Source organism: Thunnus thynnus, chromosome 17 (genome assembly GCF_963924715.1).
Source record: "Thunnus thynnus chromosome 17, fThuThy2.1, whole genome shotgun sequence".
Taxonomy (NCBI): Eukaryota; Metazoa; Chordata; class Actinopteri; order Scombriformes; family Scombridae; genus Thunnus; species Thunnus thynnus.
The window spans coordinates 25801686-25829262 of NC_089533.1; the positions used below are offsets into that span (position 1 = coordinate 25801686).

Sequence of the window (27577 nt, forward strand, 5' to 3'; positions counted from 1 at the left end):
CACTAGTCTGGAAAGTGATTCAAAGACTGAATCAATGCTTTAAAATGAATTTACACCAAACGTGGAAGCAAAAATATTAGTAGTTCTTCACTTACTTGGCTTTGGCATGACATTCAGAGATTTTTAGGAGTTCATCCTCACTATCAAAAGTCATCAGATCTACTCCGTGAGCACAGGCATATTTGATGTGGGACCGTGGTTTTGTTGTATGTGCGTAAATGATTTTATCAGGTGTCACTCCGAGGGACAGGGCCATCTGAATCTCACCCTGTTAGACCAAAATGTGTTTCATATTAGCAGACTGAGAATAAAAATGAGAAGGAAACAACCATTCTCATTAACAGAGACTGTGAAAAAAGAAAACAGAGTTGTAGATTATCTTCAAAATATTTCATCAGTACCTTGCTGGCACAGTCAAAACCTGTGCCCAGAGCACTCAGCATCTGGATAACTGCTGGTGTGTTGTTGCACTTCATTGCATAGAAAGGCTTGACTCGAGGTAAGTTAGTAAGCCACCTGAGGTGTCTCTCAAACATACTGTCTAGATTTGCCACATAGAAGGCTTCTTCATTGTCCTGAATGAAAAAAGCAGAGATAACATTTTATTTAAAAAATTCACATCTAAACTCAAATTCTAAAATTTGAAATCTCAATCTCACAATACTTTCACACAAATATAGATTAATAGTATGTAAAAGTTAAGTGTCAAGATGTCTCTGATACTCACCACTGATCCACGTTCTTCTATTTTATTGTCTATGAAATTATTAATGGTCTGTCCATTTTCCAAGATTTCGATGTCACAATTCTCAGAGGACAAAACCTGCATAACTGATCTGTTTGTATTTACTGATTCTGGAAGAGATGACAATCATTAAGAGACAAAAGCATAAAATTAATAACTGTTAGTTTACAGCACAGAACAAGTTTTGTTAATAGTAGTCAACCAAATAATGTATTGATAACGTAGATAGCCACATTTACTTTACACATGAAAAGACATTTAAAAAACCCTGGAAAGCTTTTTTTCTTCTTACCATGGCCCGTGTTCTTTTCCATATTTTGCAACCCTGAAAATTTCAAATATTTTCAAATGAGTTTAAGCATTACAACAGCATTTCTATGAAACAGAACTGGAAGTAAGTTTGATAGTAAGTACTCACACAAGTCCAGCTGACACTTGTTATAACATAGCCATTACATTCTGATTTTGTTGGCTGGCTTTTCCCCACCCACTGTTTTAAATCACATGATAGTCCTATTTACCTTGAAACCTGAAAAAGCAGTTTAAACAATTCTTATCATGTAGAGAGCTATCTACACTCATTACAATAAGACAAACAGTGCCACCAGAGGGAAAAAGCTGTTGTCCATTCTGGTTGTTTGCAGCAGTGCATCCCAGCTCCAAGCTAACTTTTTTCACCACTGTTCTGGAACTGTCCTGACAAACAATTTAATGAATGTAAAAGTGAATGTAACTCGTCCCAAAATCAAAATGTTGTTTCTTTACTTTGTAGAGCAAGACAGAGTTTGCCTGGGGCCCTAACATCACTAAATCTGCCCTCTTTAGTCATTTACTTTAAAGGGTTACTTTACTTTACTCAGGTCTCATAGGGTGTAGCCAGCCAGTGATAATAACTATAACAGCATGAGAAGGCGTGCTACATTGTAGTCAGCGCTCAAGCCAGTTTGCCATTTGCTAAGCGATAGTTTAAAATAAATAAATAAGAAACTGTATATAAGATATAATTATATATAGACCTTTCGTCCTGGAGGCATCTCGGGGAAGATCTCTGTTCATCCCCAACCGATTTTTTACCCTTCCCGGGATGACGGGACGCCGTTAGTCTGGAGCCCTGGATTGAGAACCACAGACAGGTAGGGAAGTCACAAAGTGAGAGATGGACTAATTAACACCAGCCTTTTCCTTTAAAAAACAATTGTCTTTTGCCTTTAACTTTCTCTTTGATCACTCATGTAAATGTCAATCTAATCAATCACACAGCACAGCAGCTGTTATTATTTACCTGTACTTGTTTACAGGAAGTGGTTGTTGTAAAATAATGATTTTGAAAGCAATATAGAAAAATAAATAGCCTATAAAAATTCAGTCTGTAATCACTGTATATTAACCATCAATTAGGCTAATAGTATATGCACAGGTTTAAATAGTGCAGTTGATACAACACAAAAGTTCACACCAACTATCAAATAAAATGATCATAGATCATGTGAAAGATTCTATACCTTCCTGTTCCTCTCATTAGCAAACATTTCATATATAACTGAGTAATAGCAGATCATGCCTTATATTTTCGTTGACAAAGTCAGTCTAATGTTTCCTTTTTCAGTATTTGCTCAGAAAACAGGATGTTTGTTTACCCAGATAGTATACAGAAGTGGGCCACTTCAGGCAATGACGCAGCACAGCTGGTCTTCTTCTGACCCCAGATGTGAGTCTGAGATGGCCCACATGTAAAATAGAAAATATAGCCCAAATATCCCAAATCAAATGTGGGCCTTTGGTGATGCTAAATTTTTTGGTAGTTCTGGTTTATCTCATTTGTTCTTGGTTGACATACGGCTTGCTTGTAGCCCAGATCTGAGAAACAGGAACGGACTGCCCAAGTGCCATCATTCCACGTGGTATGTGGGCCGGTTGAAAGTGCCGAAAGTATTGGGTGTATTGCCAGATCTGGGCCACAGCAATTTTGCTATTTGTGTAGTCATCCCTCTCTGAAAAGTACAACATATATTGGCTATTTGTAGTATTATTATACATGCAGTCTAAATTTTGTGTTGTGATGAATGTAAATTAAGATAAATTAAGTTATGTGTTAATGTGCTAATTTTACTTTTTTAATATTCATCATTGCTTAACTTTAGGGATCTGAGGTTGAGGTTATCAGTGGTTTATAAGTGCAAGAATCTTGTTGTCTGTGATTTCATTCCATTGACTAATGCATTGACTAATCCTCTGACTAATGCATTGCACGGTTTTGAATGTGGTTTGTCTAATTGGTGCAGAATGACAAACATGAAGCCGGACTGTGCTCTGATTAGTCTCCGCAAGGACACTGATGTACTGGTCAACAAATGTTTGGCAGGTAGCGACAGTATTCTGTGCACGGTACAACTAACTTGTTCAAACAGGAGATGAATACATACATGATCATGAACACAAAACAAGCAACATAGACACAAAGCATTGGAGAAGTTATAGTTACAGGGTAAGTCTATAGAGAATATCTCAGCCAAACCAATCAAAGTAGCCACACATCCATGAATGTGTGGCTATCCATAGACAAAAATACATGCAAATTACAGTGGCACTGACACAGACTCCAAGTGGCCATCTGCTTGTAAATAACAATATTTCCATTCAGCAACTGCCTGAAATTGGCAATTAATAGACACCACCAGCAAACCCATTTTATAGTTTGTATAGTTTTATTGTCTTTGTGTTCAATTGCTTTGGTCCAGTATGATATGATAAATAATGCTTACTTTATATTTTGGACCCTTTCCTTTTGTATCTTCACAAATCAAAGTGTTTTCAGACTTGAGCAAAACCCCTGTAATATCCATATTGATTATATGGTAAACAGTGCTGTAAAACAGGATGGGTTCGCACCAAATTTGGGATTGGCACTAAATTTTTGTACAGACATTCATGGTTCCCAGACGATGTACGTATCCTTCTGACTGGCGATTTAAACAAAATATCTCTACAAGCATTGGATGGATTGCCATTGGATTTGGAGGATGAATTCTCTGGGCAATCCACAAATGTTTGCATACCAACACGCTAAACTAACTGACAGTGATAAACATATGTGCAAAACATCAGTGTGTTAGCATTGTTGTTGTGACCTTGTTAGTATGCTTAATTACAGCCTCACAGTGCTATTAGCATGGCTATTAGCATTAATGTCATATCAGAGTTTTCAGAATTATGAGATTCTGTCTTGAAAATAGTGTTCACATCAACATCCAAGTCATAATAACAGCTAGGAAACTCAGACTTTTCTGGAAGCACTGATGTATTCAACTTGGCACTAATTTATTGATTAATCCATAGAATTGATAATAAGGAAGTGCCTGAAAAATCAATCAAAAAGGGATACCTCACATCAGCTAAATTCTCTCATTTATAGCTATTAAACCCAAACTTAAAGGATATGGTGTTACATTGTCAATGCACAGTAATTTTAAGCCTCACTTCATGAATTCTGTAATCATACAACCTCTTTTAATTCTACCGTGGTGTGAACTCTCCCAAGTTGTGATTATGGGAATCTTCCTCATCTCTACCATCTATCCCACATGACATGAATGCGGCATCAGTCTTGTTTAACTTGGTGGCACAAGCACCCATAAAAATAAATTTAAGTGTAGAGTCTTGAAGGCTTACATTCAGGGTCAGATCATTTCATAAGTGGCTCAGCAATGGAAGACCCAATTAGAATGCTTGTATGAAAGAAAGAAGGCCTTCTTTAGATCATATAGATCCTCCAATGATGTGAAGGCAACAGGACAGACACGTGTGACAAACCAATGATTATAATGCAAAGTCATTACAAACATGCAAAAACCCACTGTTTACCTGGACAAAGTTATGTAAAAACGGCTCGAGGCTGCTACAAAAACATACAAACAACTTCTGCACACACCAGACAAGTGTTGACTTTACTCAACGGCAATTCTCTTTGTCTTTCTCCCCCGCATTGAGTCATCCCCTCTTTTCCAACTTTTCTGTCAGAAGTGGAATATCAGTTTTACTTCTTGAAATGCATTTTAATCGTAATGTGATGATACAGTAGAATTATGACCGTATTAATCCTGTATTAGTAGTCGATGTGAGGAATGACAAGACTGGATGTGCACCTTGGCCACCTCCCTAGTGACGAAGTAGCTAAATCTCTTGAGAAGAAGAGGAGGGAGAACATTTTAGTCTTGTGTCAGGCCGTGTGGTTCGTTCCTTGTCAACGTGTCAGGACCTGTCAAGTAGGATGTAAACAAGTGCAGAACCTGAGTCCCAACCCTCAAGGGGAAAAGGACCTTATCACTCACAGTGTCAACAGAAAACAAAAGACAAGCAGTTGAGTAGACAGTCTTTTTATTTATTGAGACACCATCCCAAAAACAAACTGTATGAGTTGTTTTGTTTACAGAAAAAGACAAACCTGGCCACTTTGCTTAGACTATACTGGTTACCTTGTGAGGAGTTAAAATGATTGTTTGATAACATTAAAATATTGGTGGGGAGAATTCAGCAGAACCCTGAATTCTAGTTAGGAAATTCCCAGTGAGGAAGTAACACTTCAATCATCCTGAGGAGAAGAGGAGGGGGAACATTTTAGCTTTGTGGAATCGTCATTGTCATGCTGTATTGAGCAAATATTGCCACTGACTAAATGTATAGAGTGAAATACCTCTATAAACATTCTTTAATGACTCTGTTTCATTAAATGTCATAATACTGAGCAACTCAGAGAGGCATAACTACAAGACTATTGCATTTCTTTATACTTTTAGTTCATTTTGTTCTTCTCTGGTGCAGTACTTGTGGTAAGACAGCAGTGGAGAAAGTGCAGGGAGCAGGTATCTGCGTAAAACATGCATGCTGTGTTTAATATGATTCATGGGCTTACCTTTGTGAGATTGTCAGTACAGATAACAAAAGTGAAAAGAGACAGTGACAGTGCTGAACAACCCTTTCATTATTTTACCCACCCTCTGTCCAAGGAATATTTTTCCTCTATTACCCACCATTGTGGAGGTAAACACTCCCACTCTAATATGGACATTGACTCCAGTTAAAGAATCAGGCCTCAGAGAAGGGATTTCTTTTAAAAGGTTTATTTCAAATTATGTAGTCTGTGTCCATGTGTAGTACTTGCTTTGGGGTGTAGTTGTTGTAATTTGTGGGTATGCGTTTGTGTGGTGTGTGGATAGAGCATATGTAGGGAAACATGAGCTAAATTAAGCAAACTAGCATTCATGTAGAGAACATAAGACTAACCAAGCAGTTACAGATTCGCATGATGCATATTAGTGAATTTTAGCAAGGGTGATTCAATACAATAAAGTATGGAAAACCCCTTATTCTTCATACAGTAATAAATGCATTAACTTAACTACGCCAAATTATCGTACAGTTGAATGATGACAAGGCTAAAATATGCACATTAACTACATCTGAACTGAAGAATCAATGTTAATGGGGTGGCTAATTAGCTATCTGTTGCATCATACCAATTAACTCACTAGAATGGCTAAAACTCGACAGAATCTCAACAATGAACTTAAATTCTAATAGGAAATGTCCTTTACAGATAAATAATCGGTACTTACATCTTTTCATGAATGCACAACAACAGAATAGTCCACATGGGAAAAACTGCCCCCTTAATTGGCCACTTTATCCACTCCTCCTGAGATGACTGAGAGAGGCAGCAGACTCTCTGAGCCTGTCACTCTTATTTTAGTCCACTAGGAGTCGCTGCTGGGCTTTCCAACACCCACAACAAAGGAGTTGCCTTTTACCAGTGAGAGTGTATTCATCAGTGGAGGCTTCAGTCATGGAAACATGCCCATCAGATCGCAGAGGAGCATGACAAAAGCAAGGCCCACAGAGAGAGTGCTGAAACCTACTTCCTCAGAACTAGCAAAGCTTACATCAGTAGCCTTTTAAGTCAGAAGCAAATGTCCTATCGGTAGCAGGTCAGAAAGAAGAGGCAGGTTTTGGAACCAGTCATTGTCATAATTAAAGTAATTGGTAAGTGCGGTCTTAACGACAGAGGAGACAGACATGAAGCTGCTTACACCCTGGAAGATGTGACCTTGGACCATGGCAATTGTGTTGCTTAGTGTCTGCTCTGCTGAAAAGAGTAAGAAGCAACACTGATACAAAAAATAAAGGAAGTGGGTCTTTTTCTACTTCAAAACAACCATGAACAAAGTTACTGATTTTTGACTAATTCAAGGGGAAATTGCTGCTCAAGTGAAGCAGGCAGGAATGCTTTCAGTCCAAATGGACACAACACAGGATTTAGCATCCAAAGACTAGTGTGAAGTACTGCTGTGTCATGTCACTGATGTTATCTGTGAAAGACCAATCCCTGTCATTGACTGTGAGTCACTGACTCGGCACAAAATCCACAATCATTATTCTGTGCCAAAATACATTCTTCAGCTATCTGAATTAGACAAATGAAGTTACAGTCTTTCTAGAACAAAATTCTGTCTTGTGTTACTATCCCTCCACCACAGCTCAGCGCAGAAATACTGTCCCTAGAAACAAAAAGAGAGAATATCATAGTAAAAAGACTAACTAAAGAAGTCATCACTGTGATTTTCATTGAAATGCAATAATACAAGAGAAAATAATGGACCTTTTTCACAATGTTAAGAAATATTTTAAAAGATTCCTTCATGGTTGTCAAAAACTACATTGGATACATACACCTACATGATGAAGGAAAACATATACATTTAATTATTTTTACAAAACACAGGTAATACATTTTTCAGCATGTCTCTACACACTACATACTGTAGATCACAGATAATTGATTGCTCTCAGGCAGCAACTCTACAGTGGATAATTTGTAATGGCTTGATAATGCTATATACCGTATCGCACTATTGTGTATTTGTGTACTTTTTCTCTTTTTCTGCACACATGCATGCACACACATGCACAGCAGACCTTGACTCTGCAGGGCGTTTACTTATGCATACTTAAACATTTACAAAGCAACATGAATTTGCATACATATTGTCTAAAAACAGGACTTGTAACAGATATTTTACATTTTATTTCTAATAATATCAATCATAGACTACATTTTAAAAAAATTAAATCTCAGACATGATAGACAAAATAACAGACAAAATCATCCTGATTAAATGATAAATGGAATTCACAAACAAACAAATCAGTTGGACAAGTTGTGAATGCAAGCATACCTTATATAATAATGTCCAAGTTGTAATAACCCATTCAATAATAACTCAACTCATGATCCACTTATGAAAAAGGGATGACAGGAATGGCGTTAGTTCATTAATATACTACACATATTACTGATGTTTCTCTGATTACAGAACATTCTTATTAGCTCAGCTGTTACGGACACTTTGGTTCTGCTTTAGGACCATGATGTCCTCCATCTTTTGCTCTTTTTATTAATTAATTAATTATGAAGTTGGTTGATGTTAAAGGTCCAGTGTGTAGAATTTGGTGGCATCTAGTGGAAAGGATTTGGCAGAAATGGAATATACTATTAAAAAGTAGGTTTTAATTAGTGTACAATCCCATGAAAATAAGAAAACATGTTTTTTTTGGTAAGTATGTTTTATTGATTTTCAATATGTATTCAATACAATACATACAAGAACCCTAACCCTTCAATACAAGGACCCTAACATTGGTAGGGACATGTCCCTACTGTCCATACCCAAATCACTACATAATTAATTTCACATACAGTGAAAATAACACAATATAATCACACTAGGCCTGTCAATAGAAACTGAACAACCAATGAAAGATGTTAATTTTGTATATTTGTTAGTACTGTGCCAATTTCCAACTTATACAGAAATGTTACGAGATCATAAATGGATAATGCCGTAGGTGTGAGACAGGTTTAAGGTGTGCCATGTCTCTGCTGTCACAACAGCATAAATGTGTGCTTTTTCAAAGCCGTTGAAGGTAGTGGCTATACTAACAGAGTAAGCACCCATGTTGTCGATGAGAAGCCAGTCCCCCACGTCCAACTCAGGAATCCAGTAGTTTTCAGTTATTTTGTCAATGCTGTCGGAGGTTGGACCCCAGATGACAGACCGGTATCTCTGCTTGCTGCCCTCAACAGCCTATGTGGGGCACAGGCATCGAAATATAAAATCAACATCACACTGGCTATCATATTCTCACACAACAATATATTTGTTGAAATCCCATGTTTTATACCACATTTTACAATTTTCATGCTCCAAGTATTCCAAAAGTAGGTTGTGTCCATTTTATGTTATCAGTCACATTACTGTTTGCAACTGGTAGCCTGCAACCACATTTTATTTTTTAGCATGCAATTTAAAATTACTGTACATTAAGATATCAGATTTGGTCCATCCATGCATTCTCTGCTGCTTGTCTGGGTCACAGTGGCACCAGACTGAGCAAATGAACTCAGATGTCTTTTTCCATAGCAACATCCTCCCTGGGAGATCTAGAGGCATTCCCAGGCCAGATGAGATATATAATCCCTCCAGTGTGTTGAATGACAGATGCTGACAACCTGCTAGCCACAACTCTGAGCAGCTATCTCCACGATGGAGGTTTTGAACATGGCCCATTTAGATTCCATGTCCCCAACTTCCCCCGGGATGAAGGAGAAAATTCTGGAGGTGAGAGTTGAAGACCCTACAGACAGGGGCCTCCGCCAGATTTTTCCAGTTCACACTCACTATGTGTTCATGTTTACCAGGTCTGTCCAGCAGACTTTGGTTACAGAGCCAGTGCTGTGTATAGAGGTGAGCATAACTATATCTAGTTGGTACTGCTCCACCTCCTGCACTAGCTGTGGCCCCTACCCCACTAGAGAGGTGGCATTCCATGGCCCTAGAACCAGTTTATGGTGCCAGGGATCAGCATGCCTAGTTCCCTGCCCCTGCCCGTTGCTTGTCTCACAATACACATGACCCCAATGCCAATCCCTGCGGGTGAAGGGCCCACAGAGTGGTGGCTATATGTAGTTTCTTCTTCTCCCTGGGACTTATGTACATATTGAACAATTCCACACCTCAAGATGTTTGTCCAAGCCAATTAAGTGTCCATGCATAGAGTAGTGTCCCCTTTACGTATAGCAGAAAATAAGCTTGTGGAGGTCATGGTCTGAGTTCCATGCAGGAGGCCAGAGTTCACAGATCTGCAATTAATGTATGCCTTTCTTTTAACCATGACAACAAAATTTCTGCACCATTAACAAAGTATTTTAGTTGCCTAATCCTAACTATACCCTAACCTTGGATTATTTGCCATAACTTTACCTTTACTTTACCTTACTTTAATAATACAGTAGTTGCACAGATATTGAATGTAATCTGATGTTTTACAGAATCATCCAATAACGATGTTGCAATATAGTTGAGGTTCACCTTGTGAAGGTATGGTGCAACATTGATGTGGGCAGGATCATTGATGAGGCAACTCAAGGAGCCATGCACTCCATCATTAATGTAGTACATCATTCTTGCAGAGCTGTTTTCCTCACCGTCTGGAAAAATAAATAAAAAATACTGAAAGTTACTAAACTGGTAACTATATCTATAAAATATCCATGTTTTAGGAGGACAGTAAAGGTAAAAGGAGGACAGTAAATAAAAATATAATGAAAATGATCCTTTTTAGCCATTGTCTCTCTAGCCCTCCACCACATGCAACCAGGTACCTGTGGCTCTACACAAAGTGAGTAACTACAACCTTGAAAATCAAGACTATAGTTACTCAGGGTCCAAGCTTGGCTGTCTACTGAATATTAATCTTGATGTAGTAATGCATTGCCACATAGTGCCATCAGACACATCTGATAGTTGTTAACTTTCACCCACACCTCTTGTATTTAAAATGAATATAAATTTAAATACAGCCACTCAGCTGAAGTAATCTGGCATCTTTAATGTTTGTTAAAAGTGGACAGGCAACATTCATGTGGTTTCAAAAGAAATAAATATGCATTACTGTTGTGTTCAGCCATATGATCTATGTCGACTTTTTTGGCAATGATGTTCACTGCCAGTGTGAAGGCTGATTCCACATAGTATCGGCCTGGTTCTGCAATAATCTGCACCCCGCTGTCAGGTGGGAAGAATTTATCCAGTGCCCCATTAATGACTTCTGAAAACTTGGAGGGCAGAACACAATAGATTAATTGGATATTTCACGGGTATAACACCTCTTATTAACCCTTGGGCCTCGCTTTAAAATAGTATCAAAAGAGCATATTAGGGACCTAAAAGGTCCCCATCAAAAACTGGCATAAAAATATTATATATCATTTTAACCCTATAAATGCCAGTTTCTGTGATGATACCCCTAATTTTTATAAAAGAAAAAAACACAAAAATTGAAATATTTTCAACATATTAAAGACAAATGGGATTTTTTTTTTTTGGATTAGTCTGAGATATGTCAATGATTAGCAACAACAGTGAAATGTATGCATTATTATTTTTTGTGCAGTATAAGATTAAAGTATAGAATCTGACCTGTTAACTTATAGTGTATGTAAAGTGTCCTAAAGTTTTTACTTTCTAATATTACCTTATTTTGCTCTAGAAATATAGCATAAATACAACATCACTTCGAACAACATTTATTTTACAAAATGTAACAAAATTCAACATTAACATTCAAAAATTCAGAACAGAAATGAATGAATATGTGACTGAGGTGAAGGTGTGTGTCTGTGAGAGAGAGAGAGAGGGAAAGGAGTAATGTGACCTGCAGCCCATATAAATGACCTCTTTTTAGCTGCACACACACATAGACACACACACACACACACAAACACACACACTAGTTTTTCCATACACACACATACACCACCCTTGGACATCCATATCAATACAAACAAGTTTTTAGATTAATAAATTTGCTACAATGTCCTGCAAAACTTGATAATGCATGAAATGCCCCTGGTATAGCCCTTAGTGGAGAGAAATTCTAATGATATATATTTGTTTTTCACGGCAAACAGGAGAAAAATTGCTCAATCAGCTGGAAAATAGTAAAAACTACAATTCTCAAGTCAGGGCTTCAGTTTGAAAAAAAAATAGAATACATGGTTATACAATATTGTGGCCATGGGATCAAAAATACAGTATTTATGAGTTTACATTGGTCTGTATTTTTCCATAAGGATTTGAGTGTCTGTATTTTGGCAACACACACACACACACACACACACACACACACACACACACACACACACACACACACACACACACACATACACCAATTTCTCCATACACACACATACATCACATTTAGACATCCCTATCCGCACATACAACTCATTGGAACTGTAATATACTTGGCTGCAGTATTCATAATAGAGGATTAATGCCCCTAGTGGAACCAGCACAATTGCATGCATTTGCACAAAGGGTTAAAAAAGAGAAAATCAGATGGAAAATAGTAAAAACCAAAATGTTGAAGCCAGGGCTTCAGTTTGAAAGTCTTATAAAACAGAATGCATGAATTTATGCAGTAGCAACCACAGGATCAAAAAATGTGGTTTTAATGGGTTTCAATGGGACCTAAAAGGACCCTAACATGCTGAAAGTTAGTATTGTTTCAACACAGTGTATTATAGACTTGATATAGGATCTGTGTTTGGATTTCCAGAATTGAATAAAAATACATATCTTCGCCAAAAATCATGGCTACAGCATAATCAAAGCCAAAATAATCAGAAAAAATAAAACTTTAAAGGTCCTTTTAGGTCCCTAGTGAGGCACAAGGGTTAGTATTTCAGGCATTTAGCTGACACTCTAATAAAAAGTCACCAGTATCACTGACATTACAAGCCACTAAAGGTAAGGTTTCTGGATGGATACCAAATGACAATGTTTGATCTAATGTTTCCAACACTGCATAAAATGTCATACTTGCCTGACTTAGAGAAACCTTGATACTTAAGATAAATCATAGAGCCATGAATGATAAGGAATATGTAGGTATGTTTGGACCTGGAGGCTTTCTGTGATGTGATGATGTTGGTCCACCACAACCTCTCAAAAAAGTCTTCATATTTTTTTTGCCTGACAATGCTTGTATTATATAATCAGGTGGACTGTCTATTTAAAGGTTCCTCAATAATATAACACTGAACAAGAAAATAGTTGTTGCAATTATTTGAGTCATTAGAATACTGAGGTGAACAAGCACTAGCATTGTATATTTTCTTTGTTTTACCTCTTCAAATTTCACTTCAAAGTCCTCTCTCCCAGAGAACCCTCCACCAATATCCAGGAGTCTCATCTGGAAGCCGAACAAATTCTGAAAAACATATCAGTATCACTTTCTAATTAAGGCATCCAATATGTAGAGGTTTATGAATTGGAACTTCTGGTCTGAGCAGTGCCATTACTCTTATCTGAAGGATAAGAAACAGTGAGGGTCATCTCTCCCTTTCCAACTAGCTCCCCTTAGGAAACACCATCAGTATCAGGAGTGAGGTCATTGATAAAGACTAGGAGGAGACTTGTGGAAGGAATTCAGAGATCCTTTCAGTGAGAATCCTAACTTTTCCGGTTGTATGCATTGTAAGACTTCCTGTATCCACCTGTCATGTGTTGGGAGGGGAGGGGGGCTACTGCCGTTTAAAGTAGCTTACAGGCTCCATCTGACCAGCAAATGGGCAAAACTGCAGATGAGAATTGTTTAAAATGTGGGTATGATCTGGACTCCAACAGCCATATGTTTTGGTCCTGTCTGTAGCTGGAGGAATTTTGGACAGGGGCCTTTAATACCCTTTCAAATTTATGTGACACAGTTAAGGATCCTCCCTGTGATGACCTGGGTTGTCCCCGAGGAGTACACCGATAAACAAGTTGCAGTTGTGGAATTCTCTACACTGCTTGCTCGATGACAATCTCATAAGCAATGGCTGGACGATGTAATAGTTCACCTCAAATGCTTAACAGCTGAGGCATATTACTCTTAGCTCAACTAGAAAGTATTATAAGATTTGGCGAAGTATTTTCTATTCTGTTTTCAAAATGGGACAAATCCCCATTGATGTGTATGGTTTTACTATGTCCTCTAACTTGTCAGAAAGACCCCTCCACTGGGCTGACCACTTACCTTTTAGAAATATCTTTACCTTACCTATTAATAAAGCCATTAGTTAGAACTTATTAACCTTTTATAAAGAGTGCCTTATTAGAAAGTCATACCAAGATATCAGTCAGTCAGTCAACCAATCAAACAATCACTCAAAACAAAAAAAATTCCTCCAAAAAGTAGAAGTAAAAAAGTATTAAACATAAAAAACAATGCCTGAGTTAACCTTTTAGTTTAATCTTTAAACAAAAAAGTTAACCCACGCTCAACTTTTGCCACTATGTGAGGCCATCCGTCTGAGTGCCCACTTATGACCACCACTGCTTTTTCGAGAAAGAGGATTTGCATCGCAACTGCAAACAAACACTGCACAACAAACTTGATGAATGGCTATACTAAACATGTAAATGTACTGTATTTTTATGTTCTATTGCTATAACAATGACTTACTGCTAGGTCAAAGACATGTCTGGCATCTGTAATGGCCTGCTTGAATGTCAAACTGTCAGTGCACCCGCTGCCTACATGGAAGCTGACTCCAGTGACCTCTAAGCCCAGCTCTCCAGCTTGTTCCAGCAGCTTTTCAACAGTATCCAGTCTGGCTCCAAACTTTGAACTGAGTCTTAGCAGTGATTTGGAGTCATCCACTGCGATGCGTAGCACTAGTCTGGAAAGTGATTCAAAAGACGTGCATTTCTTGATGCTCTAAAAGAGTGTCCACCAAATGTAGAAGCAAAAATATCAGTAATTGTTCACTTACTTGGCTTTGCCATGACACTGAGAAATTTTTAGGAGTTCATCCTCACTATCAAAAGTCATCAGATCTACTCCATGAGCACAGGCATATTTGATGTGGGATCGTAGTTTTGTTGTATGTGCGTAAATGATTTTATCAGGTGTCACTCCGAGGGACAAGGCCATCTGAATCTCACCCTGTTAGACCAAAATGTGTTTCATATTAGCAGACTGAGAATAAAAATGAGAAGGAAACAACCATTCTCATTAACAGAGACTGGGAAAAAAAAGAAAACAGAGTTGTAGATTATCTTCAGAATGCTTCATCAGTACCTTGCTGGCACAGTCAAAACCTGTGCCCAGAGCACTCAGCATCTGGATAACTGCTGGTGTGTTGTTGCACTTCACTGCATAGAAAGGCTTGACTCGAGGTAAGTTAGTAAGCCACCTGAGGTGTTTCTCAAACACACTGTCTAGATTTGCCACATAGAAGGGTTCTTCATTGTCCTGAATGAATAAAGCAGAGATAAACATTTTATTTTGAAAATTCATGTCTCAAAAATCTCAACTCTCGACTATACTTCACATGTAGCCCCTAGGGAAATTTAATCTGCCTCGAACTATCATTACAGTTGAGTTATTTCATCTACAACTGATTATCTGTCTAGATTTGCCACATAGAAGGGTTCTTCATCGTCCTGAATGAAAAAAGCAGAGATAACATTTTATTTAAAAAATTTGAAATCTCATTTATCTCACAATACTTTCACGCAATTATAGATATATAGTATGTAGAAATTAAGTGTCATGATGTCTCTGATACTCACCACTGATCCACGTTCTTCTATTTTATTGTCTATGAAATTATTAATGGTCTTTCCTTTTTCTAAGATTTCAATGTCACAATTCTCAGAGGACAAAACCTGCATAACTGATCTGTTTGTAGTTACTGATTCTGGAAGAGATGACAATCATTAAGAGACAAAAGCATAAAATTAATAACTGTTAGTTTACACACAGCACAGAGCAAGTTTTGTTAATAGTAGTCAACCAAATAATGTATTGATAACATAGATAGCCACATTTGCATCACACATGAAAAGACATAAAAAAAAATCTGGAAAGCTTTTTTCTTCTTACCATGGCCCGTATTCTTTTCCATATTTTGCAACCCTGAAAATTTCAAATATTTTCAAGTGAGTTTAAGCATAACAACAACAATTCCATGAAACAGAACTGGAAGTAAGTTTGATAGTAAGTACTCACACAAGTCCAGCTGACACTTGTTATAACATTGCCATTACATTCTGATTTTGTTGGCTGGCTTTTCCCCACCCACTGTTTTAAAACACATGATAGTCCTATTTACCTTGAAACCTGAAAAAGCAGTTTAAACAATTCTTATCATGTAGAGAGCTATCTACACTCATTACAATAAGACAAACAGTGCTGACCACCAGGGAGAAAAAGCTTTTGTCCATTCTGGTTGTTTGCAGCAGTGCATCCCAGCTCTTAGCTAACTTTTTTCACCACTGTTCTGGAACTGTCCTGACAAACAATTCAATGAATGTAAAAGTAAATGTAAACGATCCCAAAATCAAAATGTTGTTTCTTCGTAACACTTTTTAATTGCATTTAAATGTCTTTTTACTTGTGTTGCTTTTATATTCTGTCTTGATGCCTTTTATGCTCTATGTAAAGCACTTTGAATTGCCTTGTTGTTGAAATGTACTATACAAATAAACTTTCCTTGCCATGCCTTGCCTTTACTCTGCATAGCAAGACAGAGTTTGCCTGGGGCCCCCACATCACTAAATCTGCCCCCTTTAACTATTTACTTTAAAGAGTAACTTTACTTTAACAATTTACTTTAAAGATTTGAGATGCTGCTTTCAGCAATTGTAAATATTTCAATGGTGAACTGTGCCTTTGCAATACAATTTCATATTTATGAAGCCTACTATGTATGCTGCCATGTGGTCTGGAAAGATTGTAGCATGCTGGGTGCACCAATTTCTCCAGCAATCTCTCTTGTATAATTGTAGAAACAATTGTAATTCATATCTGTATATTTCTTAGTATTCCCCATTGCTAAGTTTGCTTAGTTGTGAGTCAGTAATTTGTGCCTTACAAAAATGAAGCTGTCCGCTGTGGAGCAGCTCTGCTCTGCTCTCTGCAATATTCACATTTTAGAGAAAGTAATTAATATTTTCCTCATTAATAATGTATTATTTCACCACCCGCGACCCATCAGCTATTAATCAGAATGTAACTTTTTATGACCTGACCTGCCTGATCTGCAGATATAACTGCAATCCGTGCATCACTTTTGTCCATGTACAAGCTATGTTTGATATGTGTTTAAGGCCTAGATTATAACAAAAAAGACCACAACAATATATTGAAATCATCTAAATGTACGCTTTATCTAATGTACTCACACACAGCCAGGATAGATGGGCCAGTGGTACTGTGGGAACATTTCAGGTCTGATGCGGAGTAGCCAGCCAGTGATAATAACTATAGTAACAGCAGACACAACACAGCACACACAACAACAGACACAGACTCCAAGTGGCCATCTGCTTGAATATAACAATATTTCCATTCAGCAACTGCCTGACATTGGCAATTGATAGACACCACCAGCAAACCCATTTTATAGTTTGTATAGTTTTATTGTCTTTGTGTTTCTTAGAAAGTGGTATCAGTTCAATTGCTTTGGTCCAGTGTGATATGATAAATAATGCTTACTTTATATTTTGGACCCTATCTTTTTGTATCTTCACAAATCAAAAGGTTTTCAGACTTGAGCAAATATCCCTGAAATATCCATATTGATTATATGGTAAACAGTGCTGTAAAACAGGATGGGTATGCACCAAATTTGGGATTGGCACTAAATTTTTGTACAGACATTCATGGTTCCCAGACGATGTACGTATCCTTCTGACTGGTGATTTAAACAAAATATCTCTACAAGCATTGGATGAATTGCCATTGGATTTGGAGGGTGAATTCTCTGGGCAATCCACAAATGTTTGCATGCCAACACGCTAAACTAACTGACAGTGATAAACATTATATGTGCAAAACATCAGTGTGTTAGCATTGTTGTTGTGTGCTTGTTAGTATGCTGACCTAAGTACAGTATACAGTGCTGTTAGCATGGCTTTATACTATTAGGCCGTTTTAATGTCATATCAGAGTTTTCAGAATTATGAGATTCTGTCTTGAAAAAAGTGTTCACATCAACATCCAAGTCATAATAACAGCTAGGAAACTCAGACTTTTCTGGAAGCACTGATGTATTCAACTTGGCACTAATTTATTGATTAATCCATAGAATTGATAATAAGAAAGTGCCTGAAAAATCAATTAAAAAGGGATACCTCACATCAGCTAAATTCTCTCATTTATAGCTATTAAACCCAAACTTAAAGGATATGGTGTTACATTGTCAATGCACAGTAATTTTAAGCCTCACTTCATGAATTCTGTAATCATACATTTTTAAAAAAAATTCTACCGTGGTGTAATAGACTCCCAAGTTGTGATTATGGGAATCTTTCCCAGCTCTACCATCTATCCCACATGACATGAATGTGGCATGTTTAACTTGGTGGCACAAGCACCCATAAAAATAAATTTAAGTGTAGAGTCTTGAAGGCTTACATCCAGGGTCAGATCATTTCATAAGTGGCTCAGCAATGGAAGACCCAATTAGAATGCTTGTATGAAAGAAAGAAGGCCTTCTTTAGATCATATAGATCCTCCAATGATGTGAAGGCAACAGGACAGATATGTGTTACAAACCAATGGTTATTATGCAAAGTCATTACAAACATGCAAAAACCCACTGTTTACCTGGACCAAGTTGTGTACAAACGGCTCGAGGCTGCTACAAAAACATACAAACAACTTCTGCACACACCAGACAAGTGTTGACTTACTCAACAGCAATTCTCTTTCTCTTTCTCCCCTGCATTGCTATGTGTCATCCCCTCTTTTCCAACTTGAGTGGAAGAATTGGAATATCAGTTTTACTTCTTGAAGCGCATTTTAATTGTAATGTAATGATACAGTAGAATTATGATTGTATTAGTCCTGTATTAGTAGTTTAGGTGAGGAAGTAGATAGATCTCCTGAGGAGAAGAACATTTTAGCTTGGTGGAGCCCTCGTTGTCAGGCTGTGTGGTTCAGTCTCCAATCCTTTCCTTGTAAACGTGTCAGGACCTGTCAAGTAGGATGCAAACAAGTGCAGAACCTGAGACCCAACCCTCAAGGGGAAAAGGACCTTATCACTCACAGTGTCAACAGAAAACAAAAGACAAGAGGTTGAGTAGACAGTCTTTTTATTTATTGAGACACCATCCCAAAAGCAACTCAGAGAGGCGTTTCGACAAGACCGCTGCATTTTTTAGTACTTTCAGTCTGTTTTGTTGGTAAACATTCCCACTCTAAATTCCACTGGTTGAGGAAGCCAATATGGACATTGACTCCTTTTAAAGAATCAGGCTTCAGAGGGATTTCTTTTAAAAGGTTTATTTCAAATTACTCAGTCTGTGTCCATGTGTAGTACTTGCTTTGGGGTGTAGTTGTTGTAATTTGTGGGTATGCGTTTGTGTGGTGTGTGGATAGAGCATATGTAGGGAAACATGAGCTAAATTAGGCAAGCTAACATTTATGTAGAGAACATAAGATTAGATATTAGTGAATTTTAGCAAGGGCGATTCAATACAATAAAATATGGCAAACCCCTTGTTCTTCATACAGTAATAAATGCATTAACTTAACCACACCAAATTATCGTACAGTTGAATGATGACAAGGCTAAAATATGCACATTAACTGCAGCTGAACTGAAGAATCATGGCAGTGGGGCGGCTAATTGGCTAGCTGTTGCATAATACCAATTAACTCACTAGAATGGCTAAAACTCGACAGAATCTCAACAGTGAACTTAAATTTTAATAGGAAATGTCCTTTACGGATAAATAATCGGTAATTACATCTTTTCATGAATGCACAACAACAGAATAGTCCACACGGCCATGTTATCCATTCCTCATGGTGCTGAGGTGACTGAGAGAGGCAGCAGACTCTCTGAGCCTGTCACTCTTATTTTAGTCCACTAGGAATCACTGCTGGGCTTTCCAACACCCACAACAAAGCAGTTGCCTTTTTACCAGTGAGAGTGTATTCATCAGTGGAGGCTTCAGTCATGGAAACATGCCCATCAGATCGCAGAGGAGCATGACAAAAGCAAGGCCCACAGAGAGAGTGCTGAAACCTACTTCCTCAGAACTAGCAAAGCTTACATCAGTAGCCTTTTAAGTCAGAAGCAAATGTCCTATCGGTAGCAGGTCAGAAAGAAGAGGCAGGTTTTGGAACCAGTCATTGTCATAATTAAAGTAATTGGTAAGTGCGGTCTTAACGACAGAGGAGACAGACATGAAGCTGCTTACACCCTGGAAGATGTGACCTTGGACCATGGCAATTGTGTTGCTTAGTGTCTGCTCTGCTGAAAAGAGTAAGAAGCAACACTGATACAAAAAATAAAGGAAGTGGGTCTTTTTCTACTCCAAAACAACCATGAACAAAGTTACTGATTTTTGACTAATTCAAGGGGAAATAGCTGTTCAAGTGAAGCAGGCAGCAGTGCTTTCAGTCCAAATGGACACAACACAGGATTTAGCATCCAAAGACCAGTGTGAAGTACTGCTGTGTTATGTCACTGATGTTATCTGTGAAAGACTAATCCCTGTCATTGACTGTGAGTCACTGACTCGACACAAAATCCACAATCATCATTCTGTGCCCAAATACATTCCAAAGCTGATCTGAAATTAATATGAGTCTTCAGCAATCTGAATTAGACAAATGAAGTTACAGTCTTTCTAGAGCAAAATTCCATCTTGTGTTACTATCCCTCCACTGCAGCTCAGCACAGAAATACTAATAATCCCTAGAAAAAAAAAGAGAGAATATCATAGTAAAAAGACTAACTAAAGAAGATACCCACTTTCCTTTCATTCACTAAACTTTATTACTGTGATTTTCATTGAAGTACAATATTACAAGAGAAAATAATTAACCTTTTTCACAATGTTAAGAAATATTTTAAAAGATTTCTTCATGGTTGTCAAAAACTAGTTTTAGATACCCTAGTTAACATACAAACATACAAAGGTAAAAATGGCACACCTACACACACACACACACACACACACACACATATACACAGTGGACACACCTACATGATGAAGGAAAACATATACATTTAATTATTTTTACAAAACACAGGTAATATAGCTATCTGAATTAGACAAATGAAGTTACAGTCTTTCTAGAACAAAATTCTGTCTTGTGTTACTATCCCTCCACCACAGCTCAGCGCAGAAATACTGTCCCTAGAAACAAAAAGAGAGAATATCATAGTAAAAAGACTAACTAAAGAAGTCGTCACTGTGATTTTCATTGAAATGCAATAATACAAGAGAAAATAATGGACCTTTTTCACAATGTTAAGAAATATTTTAAAAGATTCCTTCATGGTTGTCAAAAACTAGAGGAAACACCTACATGATGAAGGAAAACATATACATTTAATTATTTTTACAAAACACAGGTAATACATTTTTCAGCATGTCTCTATACACTACATACTGTACATCACAGATAATTGATTGCTCTCAGGCAGCAACTCTACAGTGGATAATTTGTAATGGCTTGATAATGCTATATATCAAGTGTCACACTGTTGTATATTTGTGTACTTTTTCTCTTTTTCTGCACACATGCATACAAACACATGCACAGCAGACCTTGACTCTGCAGGGCATTTACTTATGCATACTTATGCAAACATGTACAGTGCAACATGCATTTGCATACAAATTGTCTAAAACAGGACTTGATATTTTACATTTTATTTTTAATAATGTCATTCATAGACTACATTAAAAAACATGACATGACAGACATGATAGATTTTCAAAATAATCCTAATTAAATGATAAATGGAATTCACAAACAAACAAATCAGTTGGACAAGTTGTGAATGCAAGCATACCTTATATAATAATGTCCAAGTTGTAACCCATTCGATAATAACTCAACTCATGATCCACTTATGAAAAAGGGATGACAGGGATGGCGTTAGTTCATTAACATACTACACATATTACTGATGTTTCTCTGATTACAGAACATTCTTATTAGCTCAGCTGTTACAGACACTTTGGTTCTGCTTTAGGACCATGATGTCCTCCATCTTTTGCTCTTTTTACAATTATGAAGTTGGTTGATGTTAAAGGTCCAGTGTGTAGAATTTGGTGGCATCTAGTGGAAAGGACTTGGCAGAAATGGAATATACTTTTAATGAGTAGGTTTTAATTAGTGTATAATCCCATGAAAATAAGAAACATGTTTTTGTTAGCTTAGAATGAGCCTGTTATATCTACATAGAGAGCAAATCCTCTTCCAAGAAGTCAGCCATGTTGCTACAGTGTGTTTCTATAGTTTGCCATGTTTCTACAGCAGCCCAGAAAAGACAAACCAAACACTGGCTTGAGAGAGGGCCTTTCACATTTTTCACAGGTTTTGCAGCCACTGTAGGTTCTCCTACACACTTGGAAGATTTAAATTATGTTTTAGCAATGAACACAAATTAGCCAAAACCCCATGCCTGAAATTGGAGGACACAGTAATATCAAGTGATTAATGTTAGCTATATCTATATATATAGTGGTTAAATCATTTTTAGCTCTTGCATGTGATGTCTTAATTGTTGAGTCTATTAATAAGTGCTTCAAATCCACTGCCATCCATTCATCTCACAGTTGCTACTGTTGCAGCTACCTGGCAATGTGCACAGTCAGAGGGTTTCTAGATCCTCAGGTCAGGTACCTCCTATATTTCGCTCAGTCATTCTCCATTTAAGCAGCTCACTTTTTACAGAAAAACACAAACCTGGTCACTTTGCTTAGACCATACTGGTAACCTTGTGATTGTTTGATAACATTAGAATGTTGGTGGGGACATTTTAGCAGAACCCTAACATTGGTAGGGACATGCCACTACTGTCCATACCCAAATCACTACATAATTAATTTCAAATGCAGTGAAAATAACACAATATAATCACACTAGGCCTGTCAATAGAAACTGAACAACCAATGAAAGATTTAAATATGCATGTTCATTAGTACTATGTCAATGTCCAACTTATACAGAAATGTTACGAGATCATAAATGGATAATGCTGTAGGTTTGAGACAGGTTTAAGGTGTGCCATGTCTCTGCTGTCACAACAGCATAAATGTGTGCTTTTTCAAAGCCGTTGAAGGTAGTGGCTAGACTAACAGAGTAAGCACCCATGTTGTCGATGAGTAGCCAGTCCCCCACGTCCAACTCAGGAATCCAGTAGTTGTCAGTTATTTTGTCAGTGCTATCGCAGGTTGGACCCCAGATAACAGACCGGTATCTCTGCTCGCTGCCCTCAACAGCCTATGTGGAGCACAGGCATTGAAATATAAAATCAACATCACACTGGTTATCATATTCTTGTCATGGACTCATGGGTTGGGACTCTTTGTGTTCTTTGGGTTTTCTGTGTTACACTTATGTTGCCTAGTCATTTGGTTAAGCTTGTTTATGTTATTTGACTTTGGGGGACTTTCTCGCATTCTTGGTTGGATTGTGGTTTAAGTGTTGTGTTCTGGTCTCAGGTTTTGAACATGGCCCATTTAGATTCCATGTTCCCAACCTCCCCTGGGATGAAGGAAAAAATTCTGGAGGTGAGAGTTGAAGACCCTACAGACAGGGGCCTCCGCCAGATTTTTACAGTTCACCCTCACTAAGTGTTCATGTTTACCAGGTCTGCCCCGCAGACTTTGGTTCCAGAGCCAGTGCTGTGTGTAGAGGTACTGCTCCACCTCCTGCACTAGCTGTGGCTCCTACCTCACTAAAGTGGTGACATTCCATGGCCCTAGAACCAGTTTATGGTGCCAGGGATCAGCATGCCTAGTTCCCAGCGCCCGCCTGCTGCTTGTCTTACAATACACATGACCCCAATGCCAATCCCTGTGGGTGAAGGGCCCACAGAGTGGTGGTTACATGTAGTTTCTTTGGGCTGTGCCCCATGGGCCAAGGTCTGGCCACCAGACACTTGCCTGCAAGCTCCCCTCCCAGGCCTGGCTCCCCTTTTCCAGGTGAGGTTCCAGCATTCCAAAGATGCCATATTAAGGTCCATGAATAGCTCTTAGTCTGACCCCTCACCTGGATCAATTTGCCTTGGGTGACCCTACCAGGGGTTATTGCACCTGATAACACAGCTCTCAGGGTCACTCTGATGCAAAAACCCCTCCACCACAATAAGGTGGCAATTCTTGGAGAAGCCAAGTTGGGTCATTGTGCTTAATTTAGGGCCTAGTATCCCTGGGACTTATGTACATATTGAACAATTCCACACCTCAAGATGTTTGTCCAAGGGCAACATTAAATGTTCATCTTTGATCTTTACCTTACTTTAATAATACAGTAGTTGCAATGTACAGATATTGAATGTAATCTGGTGTTTTACAGAATCGTCCAATAATGATGTTCTTATGTGGCGATATAGTTGTAAGTTCACCTTGTGAATATATGGTGCAACATCGATGTGGGCAGGATCATTGATGAGGCAACTCATGGAGCCATACACTCCATCATTAATGTAGTACATCATTCTGTCAGAGCTGTTTTCCTCACTGTCTGGAAAAAATACATGAAAAATAATGAAAGTTACTAAAATGGTAACTAGATCTATGAAATATCCATGTTTTATGAGGAAAGTAAAGGGTAAATTATGATGAAAATGATCCTTTTTAGCCATTGTCTCTCATTTAGCCCTCATCCACATGCAACCAGGTGTCTGTGGCTCTGCACAAAGTGAGTAACTACAACCCTGAAAATCAAGATTATGGTTACTCAGGGGCTAAGCTTTGCTGTCTACTGAATATTAATCTTGATGTAGTAATGCATTGCCACATAGTGCCATCAGACACATCTGACAGTTGTTAACTTTCACCCACACCTCTTGTATTTAAAATGAATATAAATTTAAATACAGCCACTCAGCTGAAGTAATCTGGTATCTTTAGCGTTTGTTTAAAGTGGACAGGCAACATTCATGTGGCTTCAAAAGACATAAATATACATTACTGTTGTGTTCAGCCATATGATCTATGTCGACTCTTTTGGCAATGACGTTTACTGCCAGTGTGAAGGCTGATTCCACGTAGTATCGGCCTGGTTCTGCAATAATCTGCACACCACTGTCAGGTGGGAAGAATTTATCCAGTGCCCCATTTATGACTTCGGAAAACTTGAGGGCAAAACACAATAGATTAATTGGATATTTCATGGGTATAACACCTCTTATTAGTATTTCAGACATTTAGCTGGCACTCTAATAAAAAGTCACCAACAGTCACCAGTATCACTGACATTACAAGCAACTAAAGGTAAGGTTTCTGGGTGGATACCAAATGGCAAAGTTTGATCTAATGTTTCCAACATCACTTGACTTAGAGAAACCTTGATACTAAAGATAAATCATAGAGCCATGAATGATAAGGAATATGTAGGTATGTTTGGACCTTGGCTTTCTGTAATATGTTGGTCCACCACAACCTCTCAAAAAAGTCTTCATATTTTTTTGCCTGACAATGCCTGTATTATATAATCAGGTGGACTGTCTATTTAAAGGTTCCTCAATAATATAACACTGAACAAGAAAATAGTTGTTGCAATTATTTGAGTCATTAGAATACTGAGGTGAACAAGCACTAGCATTGTATATTATCTTTGTTTTACCTCTTCAAATTTCACTTCAAAGTCCTCTCTCCCAGAGAACCCTCCACCAATATCCAGGAGTCTCATCTGGAAGCCGAACAAATTCTGTAAAACATATCAGTACCACTTTCTAATTAAAGCACCCTACATGTAGAGGTTTTGTTCGGGAGGCCGAACAAAGCAATTAATGATCCTAACCCTGTGATGACCATATCCTGGGTTGTCCCTGAGGAGTACACCCATAAACAAGTTGCAGTTGTGGGATTCTCTACACCGCTTGCTCGATGTTGCTCAAATGCTTAACAGCTGAGGCATATTACTCTTGGCTCAACTAGAAAGCATTATAAGATTTGGCAAAGTATTTTCTATTCTGTTTTTAAAATGGGACAAATCCCCATTGATGTGTATGATTTTACTATGTCCTTTAACTTGTCAGAAAGACCCCTCCACTGAGTTGACCACTTACCTTTTAGAAATATCTCAAATCTATTTTCACAACCTATTAACAATTACAAATGAAGACTTAATGGATTAGTGGCAACCCTGAAGTCTTATTAATATCTCATAATTCATCTGCAAAACATTAGTGAATGATTTATTACCTATTAATAAAGCCATTAGTTAGAACTTATTAATCTTTCTAAAGAGTGCCTTATTAGAAAGTGGTACAAAGACATCAGTCAGTCAGTCAACCAATCAATCAATTAATCAAAACAAAAAAAATCCTTAAAAAAGTAGAAGTGAAAAAGTATTAAACATAAAAAACAATGCCTAAGTTAACTCTATAGTTTAAACTTTAAACACAAAAGTTAACCCACGCTCAACTTTTGCCGCTATGTGAGGTCATCCTTTGTTTGAATGCAGGGCTGTTTTCCATCTGAGTGCACACTTGCTTTTTTGAGACAGAAGATTTGCATCGCAACTGCAAACACTGCACAACAAACTTGATCAATGGCTATACTAAATATGTAAATGTACTGTATTTTTATGTTCTATTGCTATTACAATGACTTACTGCTAGGTCAAAGACATGTCTGGCATCTGTTATGGCCTGCTTGAATGTCAAACTGTCAGTGCACCCACTGCCTACATGGAAGCTGACTCCAGTGACCTCTAAGCCCAGCTCTCCAGCTCGTTCCAACAGCTTTTCAACAGTATCCAGTCTGGCTCCAAACTTTGAACTGAGTCTTAGCAGTGATTTGGAGTCATCCACTGCGATGCGTAGCACTAGTCTGGAAAGTGATTCAAAAGACATGCATTTCTTGATGCTCTAAAAGAGTGTCCACCAAATGTAGAAGCAAAAATATCAGTAATTGTTCACTTACTTGGCTTTGCCATGACACTGAGAAATTTTTAGGAGTTCATCCTCACTATCAAAAGTCATCAGATCTACTCCGTGAGCACAGGCATATTTGATATGGGACCGTGGTTTTGTTGTATGTGCGTAAATGATTTTGTCAGGTGTCACTCCGAGGGACAGGGCCATCTGAATCTCACCCTGTTAGACCAAAATGTGTTTCATATTAGCAGACTGAGAATAAAAATGAGAAGGAAACAACCATTCTCAATAACAGAGACTGTGAAAAAAGAAAACAGAGTTGTAGATTATCTTCAAAATACTTCATCAGTACCTTGCTGGCACAGTCAAAACCTGTGTCCAGAGCACTCAGCATCTGGATAACTGCTGGTGTGTTGTTGCACTTCACTGCATAGAAAGGCTTGACTCGAGGTAAGTTAGTAAGCCACCTGAGGTGTTTCTCATACACAATGTCTAGATTTGCCACATAGAAGGGTTCTTCATTGTCCTGAATGAATAAAGCAGAGATAACATTTTATTTTGAAAATTCACATCTCAAAAATCTCAAAAATCTCAACTCTCTACGATACTTTCACACAATTATAGATTTATATGTAGCCCCTAGGGCAACATGAAGTATGGCATTTATGTTTACATTGTTTACATTTACATTGTTTTTCACTTTTTGAGGTTTGACTGGTGCTCTTTTAATTACATCATCTTGTGGCGCCTTCTCCCTCTGAAATGGTTTGTATGGAGCACAAGTAGTAGTATAAATAAGTATAAGTATAAATAAATAAATAAATAAATACATAAATTTTGGTAATAAAAAAGGACATAATTAAATG

The 27577-nt window shown here is 37.8% G+C and overlaps 2 protein-coding genes across 2 annotated transcripts; both read right to left on the bottom strand.

The window, feature by feature from the left end:
* Nucleotides 1-8435: 8435 nt before the first annotated feature.
* On the bottom strand, nucleotides 8436-15219 carry LOC137201104 (ornithine decarboxylase-like). Its single transcript, XM_067615998.1, has 7 exons — nucleotides 14927-15219; nucleotides 14619-14791; nucleotides 14309-14525; nucleotides 12989-13072; nucleotides 10751-10913; nucleotides 10168-10286; nucleotides 8436-8883 (listed from the first exon to the last, which is right to left on the bottom strand). Exons 1-7 carry the CDS (start codon nucleotides 15143-15145, stop codon nucleotides 8623-8625), a joined length of 1236 nt encoding a protein of 411 aa, XP_067472099.1. The 5' UTR covers nucleotides 15146-15219; the 3' UTR covers nucleotides 8436-8622.
* A 7563-nt stretch (nucleotides 15220-22782) lies between these two features.
* Nucleotides 22783-26910, bottom strand: LOC137201108 (ornithine decarboxylase-like). Its single transcript, XM_067616002.1, has 6 exons — nucleotides 26758-26910; nucleotides 26448-26664; nucleotides 25454-25537; nucleotides 24800-24962; nucleotides 24231-24349; nucleotides 22783-23104 (listed from the first exon to the last, which is right to left on the bottom strand). The coding sequence occupies exons 1-6, from the start codon at nucleotides 26814-26816 to the stop codon at nucleotides 22844-22846; spliced, it is 903 nt and encodes a 300-aa protein (XP_067472103.1). The 5' UTR covers nucleotides 26817-26910; the 3' UTR covers nucleotides 22783-22843.
* Nucleotides 26911-27577: the final 667 nt, after the last annotated feature.